Source organism: Phaseolus vulgaris, chromosome 1 (genome assembly GCF_051622355.1).
Source record: "Phaseolus vulgaris cultivar YP4 chromosome 1, ASM5162235v1, whole genome shotgun sequence".
Lineage (NCBI taxonomy): Eukaryota > Viridiplantae > Streptophyta > Magnoliopsida > Fabales > Fabaceae > Phaseolus > Phaseolus vulgaris.
The window spans coordinates 47039057-47051072 of NC_143498.1; the positions used below are offsets into that span (position 1 = coordinate 47039057).

Below are 12016 nucleotides of genomic sequence, written 5' to 3' on the forward strand. Positions count from 1 at the left end.
GAAAGTAGTATTTTTAATTTAGCAATTTATAAAAATATTAAAAAATTCAGTAAAAATGGAAGGGAAGGGAAGAGAAAAATAGCATTGTGGTGTTGTGTGGTTGGGTGGCATTGACGCGGTCGAGAAGAGAGAGTGAAAAGGAGAAAGGAATAAATAAATTACGTGTGGTAAGAAAAAGGGTCAGATTGTTAGTTAGATAATATTATAAGGAGAAGACGACGACGCGGGGAGTCTCTGGTTTCCACCGACATCCCTTCTCTTCTCTTCTCAATACCGTTCCGCTCCGTTCCGTTCCGTTCCTTTTCCCTTCACCTCCAATTTCAATGGCTGATCATGATAAGCAGCCCAATAACGAGGAGGCAAGTCCTCTTCTCCACCAGACCAAATCCCAACCAACTGCGCCATCCGACACTCCCGAATTTCTCCTCGGATGGACCGCAGATGGGCTTCCGTTGGGCCACGCCAGCGTCGTCGGCCAGCCCATGGGCCGAGCCCCCTGGAACTCCTCCGTCTGCGCTTGTCTCGGCCAGAACGATCACTTCTGCAGCAGCGATCTCGAAGTTTGTGAGTTATCCCATCCGCCCGCACTTGCCTATTTCATTTCTGCGTTTTCTGCATTTGTAATTTAGGGATTAATGTTTCGTGTTTGCTTTCCATTTCACCTCCGCGGATATTGTTTGCGTGTATTTATTTTGAAATGAATGCTGTGTATTTCGGCGATTTCAATCAACTGCACGATCCAGATTGTAGTTTTACCACGTGCTCCTTTTAGACTTCCTATTCCTAAACCATTGGGATCAGTGGAAACATCTGTTATTGTTTTTGTGCCATATAATTGGGTTGGTTTTGTGTTTTAGGCTGGTGCTATGAAGAAAAGTTGATTGTGGATTTTGGCATTTCGTTCCTTTTTATGTGTTTTCGATCTGGATTCGTGAAAAATTTATTTACTTTGAAACCTTTGTAATTGGCTAGGTCTTCTTGGGAGTGTGGCTCCTTGTGTGCTGTATGGAAGCAATGTTGAGAGACTTGGATCGGCTCCCGGGACGTTTGCTAACCACTGCTTGCCTTATTCTGGACTGTATGTAATTGGGAATTCCTGCTTTGGTTGGAATTGCCTTGCACCGTGGTTTTCCTACCCTAGCCGAACTGCTATTCGTCGGAGGTTCAATTTAGAGGTATGTTACTCTTTATTCGTTGCTCTTAATAATCTAGTGATAATGTGTTAAGAAACCACCTGGAAGTGAGGGTGTAATGTGTTAAGTGGGCAAAGGAATTGGCATGAATGGGGGTAATTAACTGCCAGCATGACTGTGGGAGGAAATTGGAGGGAAAATTCATTGCATGCTGCGGTCAAATAAAATGAGAGAAGGGTAGAGAGGGGAGGTAAGGAAGTAGGATAAAGGACTGCATAGGAGAGATCAGGGTGGTCTCAAATCAGACTCCCTATGCTATTGTATATTTTTTCCCCTTCAGTTTAGTCTTCTAATCCCTCTATACTGCTGCTGAAATCACACTGATACTGGGGATTCAATATGTTACGTTACATAGTAGATAGTAATACCCTTTTCCTGCGTGATCCAGTCCACTTCATATCACAAGTGTTTTGTATCTGATAATATGACGCACCTGGTCCCGCTAAGCATGTTATCTGGACTTGGTTATTAATTGATCAGCCTTTCTACTTTAAATTTCTTTTATATTTCAGCTATAAATAATTAATACTACCTCGAGAAATGCTGTAGCAGTACAACCCAAGTAGGCTAGATTCAACATACCAATTGGGTTGTCTACTCTCTGTCAAGCTGGAAAGTTCGGGTTCCTCATCTTTTATAATAAGAAATCTTTCCAAACTTCTGATTCTGAAGTTGAGAATTTTGGTTATGTCGACTCTTCTTTTTGTATGTTTGGTTGGATATTTTACACTTGTCTATTTAGTTTTGGTACAATGAGATATATGTCCAGTGTGGTGAACCTGTATTTAGTCGAATTTTGTGTCATTTGTATTAAGAAAGTAGGTTTAATCTGTAGCCTTCCTTTATGAAATTGAAATGTGGCAATTATGGATTACCAAGAAAACAGTCCTATTATTAGGAGGTGATTTGGATTAATAGAACAACTTTGGTATTTTGTATGTAGATTTTCTTGGGGGTTAATTGGTCACTGAATGGTATGCTTGAAGTTTTGTTCAAAGTTCAATTTAACTTCAGGCGTATTCAATATGTAACTTGTATTGCTTAAAATTACTTGGTGTCCTCTAGTACCATGTATGATGGCATGCTTCATAGATGGAAAGCCTGTGTAAGTGAGATTTTCCTTTATCCACCTGCTGTTTTTTAACCTTATAATTTGCCACTCTCCCTCGTTCACAAAAACCACATCCCTAATGAAAAAATTAAAATCTGATATAAACCATTTATTGTTCTTGGGAATCAGGGAACTTGCGAAGCACTTAATAGGTCATGTGGGTGCTGTGGAAGTATTTTGGAAGATGAGGCACAGCGTGAACAATGTGAGGCGGCATGTGACTTGGCAACTCATGTCTTCTGTCATGTGTGTGCTCTTTGTCAAGAAGGTCGTGAGCTCCGTCGCAGGTTACCTCATCCTGGCTTTAATTCTCAACCAGTACTGGTTATGATTCCCCCTGCCGAGCAGACCATGGGACGTGAAGCTTGAAGATATTCTCCATCATCTTGGAAGTGCTATTCTTGTGTATGTTGTTGCCTCTATAATTTGATGTTGAACCATCTTATGACTTTATCTAAAAAAAGGTCCTGACTTTTTATTTTTATTTTTTTTATAAATAAGAACATTAAACCTATTATTATTATTTTGTATTATATATAGATTTGAATCATATGGGAGAAATTTTCTCCTAGTGTCAACGTCTATGCATAACTACTATTTAGTTTAATGAACTGAATGAAAGAATATGCTACATTAAGTGCATAGTTCCTGCATGATGGTTATGTACTTTCCGCCTGTTTCTTCAGGCTTAAATATCAAAGGGAAGTGTAATGTGAACAATTTTAATTCCTCAGTCTAGGGTGCAGCTTAAATGGTAATCCTATTTGCATTGGAAATGTATTCAACACCTATTTTATGATGGAAGATTCAACAGCAATCGAGTTGTTATCGCATGCTTCGGCTTGCTAGGAGGACATTTGCTTGAAAGGGGTATAAGTAAGTAATTTTCATGGAATAGGTAATGTTCTTTAGGGTGTGGTTGAATTAATGTGCGGATTTGAGAGAGTAGATGTGTGAGAATTTGAGAGGATATGTGAAGTTGTTTGGATTTAAAGATGTTGAAGTGAATTTATGAGGATGATTTATTGAAATTTGTGAGTGATATGATGTTTGAGAAGAAATTATAATTTTTTTTAAAAGTGTAAAATGTAAATTTACAAATTTATCCATGTGTTTTAAAATATTTGAATAACGAAATGAGGTATTTTTTTAGATTTTAGTTTCAATTAAAAATAAAATGATAATATTCATAATTGTAATAATTTTTTAGATGGAAAATAATGAATATATGTAAAATTTGAAAATTGTTACATAGAAATAAATTATTGAAATATTCATAATTCTAAAAAATAAAAAATAAATAATTTTGCATTAAATTTAAATAATAGTAATAATTTTATAATAATTTATGAAAATAATAATAATTATTTTATACATTTTTTATTATATATAATTTTTGTTATTATAATATTATTTTATTATTATGTAATGTTTAATAATTTTATTTATATTCTTTAAATATCTTTTAATATTATTTTATTTTTATTATATAATATAATATTATATCATATAATAGAATATATTGTGTATATACAATAAGATTAATAATAATAATCAAAATTATTATTATTATTAAATAAAATTTATTATTATTCATTATTATTGCAAATCAAATCAATAATTACACACAACAAAATCGATTATTTTTTTCTTATAATAACTATGAGAATTAATTCTCTCTTTCTTATAACAACTTTGTTGTTCAACAGTAAAACAAATTTATTTCACTCACATGCAGGGTTTTTCCTATGTTTTCTACTTCCTCTTTCTCAATCTCATAACTTTCAACAAATTTAAGAACCTCTCACATGCACACACTTGAAGAAATAAGGATATTAAAGTAACTTTGAATGGGTATAACTATATGTACTCTCTAGTTCGCGTGCATATGAGAAAAGAAAAAAAAGACTCACTTCCTCCGTTTGCACATGCACATCTGCTTCAAAAGTCGATCATCTGATCCAAACAATGCATTAGTGCAAGGTGAAGGAGCACTAAGGAGCACTAAGCTAATAAATATGTGGCACAATTTTTTGCATTCTATAAATATTTTTGCTCACCCTTTTTTGGATACGGTACCACAGAAGGGTTCTTTTAATACCATTTAATTTATGCACAATCACAAGCTTTTAGTTAAATAAATTAGCAGTTTTTTTTTGTGTGTGCCTTTCTTAGTGACTACTTTCCATTGCGGAAACTTGCTGATTGAGAGATTTTTTCTCAATAGCATTTTTTATTTATATGACTCGATTTCAAAATTTTGTTTAAGAAGATTGAGTTTAGGATTGTTGAGTGAACTAATATGTGGGTTGTCTTGAGAATTGTCAAGTGAACTAAGAGTAACAAGACTTGTAAATAATTTTCTATCACGCACTTTATAAATAAAAATTCTATATAACACGAGAAACCAATTGAACCAAGAATGTTTTTTAAGTGATAATGGAACATGGAATAACTATTTCACAACTTTCTCTCGATTCCTATAGTAACTATTTTTTTTAAAGCAACACAAAACTATTTTATTAAGGAAGAGAAAAGATCCAGATTTTAACATAAGATATGTTAAAAATCAATAGAACCAAGAGTACGAGTCACAATACTGAAATAAATTATTTCAAATTAAAAAAAAATGTAGAAGAATACACGAAAACAATTGAAATGTAAAGGAAAAATGTTTGTAGAAGAGATGATGTAGACAAACTGAGTTTTTAAAAACACTTATAGAATTGTTAGACCAAATAAGAGTAATTTAAAAATATAAAACAGAAGGGTATTTAAGTAAATTCAGGTATCATATAAAATGATATAGTCGCTTCTTAACCCAAATCATGGGTCGTTAGGGTTTTTGCACTTGCAGCAGCTTCATCTTCTGCACTACACTCAAAACGGTGCGTTTCGCCCCCAAAATCGATAGCGTTTTGCGTACACGATGGCTTCTTCTCGGCTCGATTTCTTGTTCTGCCATTTGTGTGGGACAATGCTCACCGTCCCTAACTCTGAGTACGCCGTATGCCCTTTGTGCAAAACTCTCCGAGATATACAAGGTTAAACCCTATTGTTTTTCTCTTCAAATTGATCCGCGTGCTTGTTTTTTTCTTTGGGAACGTGTTTTCCTATTTTCTGAATTTTATATTATCTGTGTGTATATACATAAATTATGTATAACTTTCTTCAATTGATTTTTTATGTGTTCTAATGGAACATCCCTGTGTTCAGATATTCGTGATAAAGAAATAGGTTACACAATCTATGCTGAGGTATGTTTTGTTTCTGTTACCTCACATGACGGTGAATTATTATTGTAGTTTATATGCCTGTGTTCTGTTTCTGGGGTTTACGTATGGTGCCTCGTCTACTTGTAAAAGAAAAATGGGCATGTCTAACTCCACTGTTACTTCACGCATGACCCAAATCCATGATAAATTTTGGGGTATGTGTAATTAAATAACCGCTTTAGTGTCTGTTTGCTTTGGCTCATTTTGAAGAAATAATAATCTGTTTTTACCAACTTTCTAAGAGAGCGTTTGAAAAGTAAGTGATTATATCGTTAGAAATAGTTGTTTTCGTGTAGGCTCTTAGACCTACCTTGATTTACTCTGTCCAGGGGGGAATTGGTGAGAAGACAATGTCATTGGAGTTTGAGTGAAATTTAGACCTGGGTTTAGATTTTTAATATCAATGTAGCAATGATAGGAAGCAGAGGTGAATTTATATCGTGCAAATACTGTATAGTTAGTTAGGATCAATTTTGTCAAACTCGTAACTCGAGGTGGATATGAGAGGGAGACGAAAAAAAAAAACTCGTAACTCGACTCGGAGATCGTAACTCGACTCGGAGATCGTAACTCGACTCGGAGATCGTAACTCGACTCGGAGATCGTAACTCGACTCGGAGATCGTAACTCGACTCGGAGATCGTAACTCGACTCGGAGATCGTACCTCGACTCGGAGATCGTACCTCGACTCGGAGATCGTACCTCGACTCGGAGATCGTACCTCGACTCGGAGATCGTACCTCGACTCGGAGATCGTACCTCGACTCGGAGATCGTACCTCGACTCGGAGATCGTACCTCGACTCGGAGATCGTACCTCGACTCGGAGATCGTACCTCGACTCGGAGATCGTACCTCGACTCGGAGATCGTACCTCGACTCGGAGATCGTACCTCGACTCGGAGATCGTACCTCGACTCGGAGATCGTACCTCGACTCGGAGATCGTACCTCGACTCGGAGATCGTACCTCGACTCGGAGATCGTACCTCGACTCGGAGATCGTACCTCGACTCGGAGATCGTACCTCGACTCGGAGATCGTACCTCGACTCGGAGATCGTACCTCGACTCGGAGATCGTACCTCGACTCGGAGATCGTACCTCGACTCGGAGATCGTACCTCGACTCGGAGATCGTACCTCGACTCGGAGATCGTACCTCGACTCGGAGATCGTACCTCGACTCGGAGATCGTACCTCGACTCGGAGATCGTACCTCGACTCGGAGATCGTACCTCGACTCGGAGATCGTACCTCGACTCGGAGATCGTACCTCGACTCGGAGATCGTACCTCGACTCGGAGATCGTAACTCATGAAATGGTTCAAAACATAACATAATTTAACATAGATTCATAATTCATGAAATGGTCCAAATATATAACATAACTAAATGGGCCAAATACATAAAATAATAACAATAGATTCAAAATAATGTTTAATACAGATAAACTATCAAACAAAATCATTCACATTAATCATATGATAATCATCTTTGTCCTCCAAAATGAGAGAGAGGCAGTGGCGGAGCGGAAGACAGTCCCATCCCATCTCTGATCCGACATGATTTTGCCTAAAAAATTGTAAACTCACAAGATAACTCGCCCGATCTTGACAACACTGGTTAGGATTGTTAAATTTTGAAGTTCTAAATTTCCTAACAGTAGTTTCAGCAGCTTAGGTGATCAGCTTGAGTCTGTTGAGAGATTCATCATATAATTGAAATAAGCCAAATTTGTGATTTATCATAGCCGTGAACATATTCAATTTTATGTAGACTATTATTGGCAATTGTTCTTCAAGTAACCTTGGGTTTGGCAGGATATAAGAAGAGAGCTTGGAATAGAAATAATTGAGGAACAGAAGGTGCAATTGTCTAAGGTAATGTATCATGCAATACATATTAAATAGCTTGATTTATTAGAAGATATTTGTATGTTTTAAATGTTATTGTTTCTTCTCTCAAAAAGATGTCATTGTTTCTTGTCAGGTCAACAAGAAATGTGAAAAATGTGGCCATGATGAAGCTAACTTTTATACCAGACAGGTATCGTTTAGACTTTATAATTTAGATTTGCCAATTTGATCTGAAGCTTATTTATAGTTCAGAATTATTTATTTCAATTCTAATTTCAGATGAGATCAGCTGATGAAGGACAAACTACTTTCTATACATGTACGCGCTGTGGTCATCAATCTCAGGAGAATTAATGGTTTATTTTAAGGCTATCTTTGGGAGGAAAGTGTATGGAAAAATAGAAAATCATGAGTGAATAGTGAGATGATCATTCAGTTTTTTTTGTACAAGAGAAAATGAAAGAAAAATGAAGTCATTTTCTTTCTTATTTGGTAGTGTAGAAAGTGAAAGTAGAGGAAATATATGAATGTGAGATGACAGATACTTTAAATTAAGGATTGAGGTTTAGTAATTAATTTTTGGGTAAACATATGTTTAGAGTATTTTTATGCAGAAGGATTTTTTGATATTTTTTCTCATGCAATATTATAATTAATATAATGGCATAAAGCAATGCAAGGAAAACTTTTACTATTACTTGTATTATTTATAAGATTCGATTATCTAATTCATCAGGTGATTAATTTTGTTATTAGAAACAAATTTGTCCTATGTTTATAATTTAATCTAAATCCATTTTCGTTATCAATTTATTTAATTTAAAATATTTGAGATGCATCGGGTGCAAGTCACAATTTATTGTAAGGTGAAAGAAGAATTTGCCCAAAATATAGATGAACAAGTTTGATAAGGTAGGTGATACTTTATTTAAGTAGCTTATAAATTAATTTAGTTAGCATAAAATATTTAATAAATATTTTAAAATAATTTATTTTAGAAACTTATGGATTATAATATATTTTAACTAATTTATAATTTATTTAATTTTATTCAATTATTATTTCTTGTATTTTAATATATTATTTTATTATTATTATTAATTTCATTTCATCTATTATCATCTATTTCAAGATACATTATCACATTACTTTTAATATTTATTAAGTTATTTTTAATTTTTTATACAGTTTAAATTAAAAATATTAACATTTCAAATTAAAATAATAAATCTTTAATTACATAATGTCATCTAAAAGTTACACACAATAAAAAAAAAATCAATGTAACAATAGTTTAAAATAATAAATTAAATTAAATATTGAAAAATAAAATAAAATATTGAAAAATAAAATAAAATTTTGAAAAATAAAATTTAAATTTGATTATCAATTATTAAATCAATTTATTAAGAAAATAACTTGTTCAAATAAAAAGCATGACATTTTTAAAAAATAATTAGAACCACTTGAAAGTTTAACAAAAAATTAAAATTAATAATAATATATTTTCATTAATACAATTTTTTTATCATATATATGTAATTTATTAAATATCTCTAATCTAATAAATTAACTTATCTGCTAAAAAAAAGGGTGTCAAGTTGAATTAAAACCTGTGAACTAATCTGAGTTGCCACTTTTTGAAAAAAAAAATATATAACTTTGAAAATGTAGGTCAATTAATTCATAAGTTAATCAAATTCAAACTAGCTTGAGGGTGAGTCAACCTATAACCCATCAACAACTTTTTATACTTTTTTTATTATACGAATTTACTACTTTTAATTATGTGACCGATTATATAAGTTATTTTAATTTAAAGTGCTATGAAATATAATTTTTTACTTCGATCTGTAATGCTATTGATTAAGTCAGTCCACTTTGTTCCAAAACAAATATAGTTAGGAGAATAGCCAACCCAACAAACCCACTAACTTCTAATGAGTCAAATCAATTTACAAAATTTATGACTCACCAAAAATAAGTGAAATTAAATTAACTTGGTATTAGCTCAATTTGTGGTGAACTAACATGTGTGAACCATATTAACTAACTTTGACAACCCGAGCTCAAAACTTATAAACTAAAAGCTTGTCAGCACAACTATGAACTAGCTGGTAACTGGCTTATTAACTACCAGCTGACTTAACTAGTTTTGCCTAACAAAATCAGAAGAGAGGACACATGATTAATTTTTAGTTAAATGGTGATGTTGGAAATCAAGATTGCAGTGCCCTGTAAAAGATAAAACGATCTTCTCTTGAACCTGTTATATGTCGGCCTAGCATTAATCTACCTACCATGGAGAAATGAACTGTAACTACTTGGGAAAAGATTCTTGCTACCACTTAATTTTGTGTTTCAAGTTTTGATTGGAAAAGAAAGAATGTTAGAGCAAGAACTGAAACAACATTTCCCTTCGTAAGATTAGCAAAAGGAACTTGGGTCTTCAGGGGAAAATATTTGGTAATCTTCTCTTCTATGTTTGTTCCCATCCTATGTACTATTGAAATTCCAAGTTTCACTTTTCTCAATTGCTCGTCAACCAAACAAAATCCTATGAGTGATCAGTTAGGTAGCAAATTGGTGATTTGACATTGAAATAGCCAGTCCCAATAATATTACTAAAGCACTACTTTATGGGGCTAAGCTTTCTATCAGTAATACACAGGTAGAAAAAATCAAAATCAAAGTAATCCAAGACACTACGGAAGGAGAAACTTGATCTTAATAGTACAATTCAAACCATAGAACATAAAGTGACTACGAGGTCTACTCTCCAGGTGCAGAAACACCTTGCTTCAGTCTCTCCTTTTTCATCTTTTTCTTTGAAACAGGCTTCTTTTTCCTAGGAGGGAGGGTCTTCTGTGCATACGTGTAGAGCACAAAATTTCCAATGAGAAATGTCAACAGCAACCCACCAACAACCAGGAGGACAATTAAGCCTGGGTTGAACCCTTGGTTTGAGGCCTACGTATAACAAAATAAAATGCACTAAGCAAAAAGGAATTGAAAAAAAATATAAAAGAGAACAATCAAACAATTGAACTTGTTTGAGAATGATTGATAAAAAAGGTTACCATCAATAAGGAAGGTGCAATATAGTTGAGAAAGCTTGGTACCCAAAATAGGCAATAGATTTGACTCCTCTAATGTGAGGAGATGCACTTTAAAAAATAAAGTGCACTTAAAACCATTGATTACAAAATCAATGATTGAGAACTGTGACAAAATCAATTACATATATAACAAAAATCAAAAGTTTAGTACAATCTCAGCCATTGATTTTCTAATTAATGGTTATTATTTCACTTTATCCTCTAAAGTGTGCTCCCCTAGGTTTAGTGAAATCAAACCCAGCATGTCAAATGAGTGATGTGAGCTAGAATACATAAAACATTGCAGAAATTATACAAAATACTTTCTAAAACTACTTTGAAGCACAGGTCAAATTTTGAAATAAGAGAAGTAATATGTCTCATTACAGTATTATCCTCAAGAAAAATAGGATATTCTTCAATTTTATCTAAGTGGCCAAAACATTGAATATCGTGACATAAAACTAGAATCGCTTTAACTATCTTTGAATAGACGGTAAAATGTGAATGATATATAGTAAGGATACTAAATTCTATTGCTTAGATTTTTTAAACTAGGTTGGAGTGGAATGGAATCCGATGAACATTTTATTCCATCAATAAACTCTCTTTCTTTCCCCCACTTCGGAGGTACGGGTTAGAATAGAACCCTTAAACAATTTCAACTCACTCCATTCCATCATAAAATCTCCAAAAGGTTATTCCACTCATACAAACCCCATCATTTGCTGATAACTTGTGGAAAAGGGTTTAAACCGCGTCATGTATGAAGTTGAAACTAACCACAAACCATTTGCTCTGTAATATTGCTATCATCTAAAATCCAAAAATAAATAGGCATCAACATCGAAAAACACAAAACAGCAACGCATTGAATAACAAATAAAATCTAACCTACACAAAAACACTTCACGATTCACGAAACGTAGCTCCCCCACTTCACAACAGTAATGCAATAAAGCATAGATTTGCGTAACAATACAGTAACGAATATAAACAATCCAATAATCATAAATAAGTCTTTAAATCTGAAGGCGAAATTTACCTGATCAAAATCCTAGCTGAAGAGATGAACGATATTTTTTCGAAAGAAAAAGGAATCCTAATTTATTTTTCACTGAATCTTTAACATTAGAATTACTAAGAATTTGGAAAATTGAAAAGGTCAACGACGGAAAACAAAAAAAAAATCAAGCAAGATGCTAATGATTCCATAAATCCAAAGATCTGAGAATAAAACACGACAGGACCACATGAAATGTTCGATCCATAACTTTAAGACCTAATTAATCCGTAAAATACGTGCGAGGAAGAACATTGTGCAAGAATCGATTAAAATGAGATGTAAAGTAATAAGCGATGATGAAATTGAAGGTTTGGAACAGTAATTGAAAATGTACCACTCGATCGAACGAAGGAGGAACTTTATCTGCGAACTCGAAGTCATCGGCCATGGCTGATGCAGAGAACTCGTGTTTCTATC

At 33.7% G+C, this 12016-nt stretch overlaps 3 protein-coding genes across 3 annotated transcripts; 2 read left to right on the forward strand and 1 right to left on the reverse strand.

The window, feature by feature from the left end:
* On the forward strand, positions 1–2882 carry LOC137814438 (PLAC8 family protein). The gene is made up of 3 exons (XM_068617182.1): positions 1–564; positions 973–1175; positions 2434–2882. The coding sequence occupies exons 1-3, from the start codon at positions 324–326 to the stop codon at positions 2671–2673; spliced, it is 684 nt and encodes a 227-aa protein (XP_068473283.1). The 5' UTR covers positions 1–323; the 3' UTR covers positions 2674–2882.
* Positions 2883–5106: 2224 nt separating this feature from the next.
* LOC137814439 (TFIIB zinc-binding protein) lies at positions 5107–8024 on the forward strand. The gene is made up of 5 exons (XM_068617183.2): positions 5107–5348; positions 5521–5561; positions 7400–7459; positions 7569–7625; positions 7715–8024. Exons 1-5 carry the CDS (start codon positions 5234–5236, stop codon positions 7787–7789), a joined length of 348 nt encoding a protein of 115 aa, XP_068473284.1. The 5' UTR covers positions 5107–5233; the 3' UTR covers positions 7790–8024.
* A 1982-nt stretch (positions 8025–10006) lies between these two features.
* On the reverse strand, positions 10007–12016 carry LOC137814433 (DNA-binding protein S1FA). The gene is made up of 2 exons (XM_068617178.2): positions 11934–12016; positions 10007–10405 (listed from the first exon to the last, which is right to left on the reverse strand). Exons 1-2 carry the CDS (start codon positions 11985–11987, stop codon positions 10208–10210), a joined length of 252 nt encoding a protein of 83 aa, XP_068473279.1. The 5' UTR covers positions 11988–12016; the 3' UTR covers positions 10007–10207.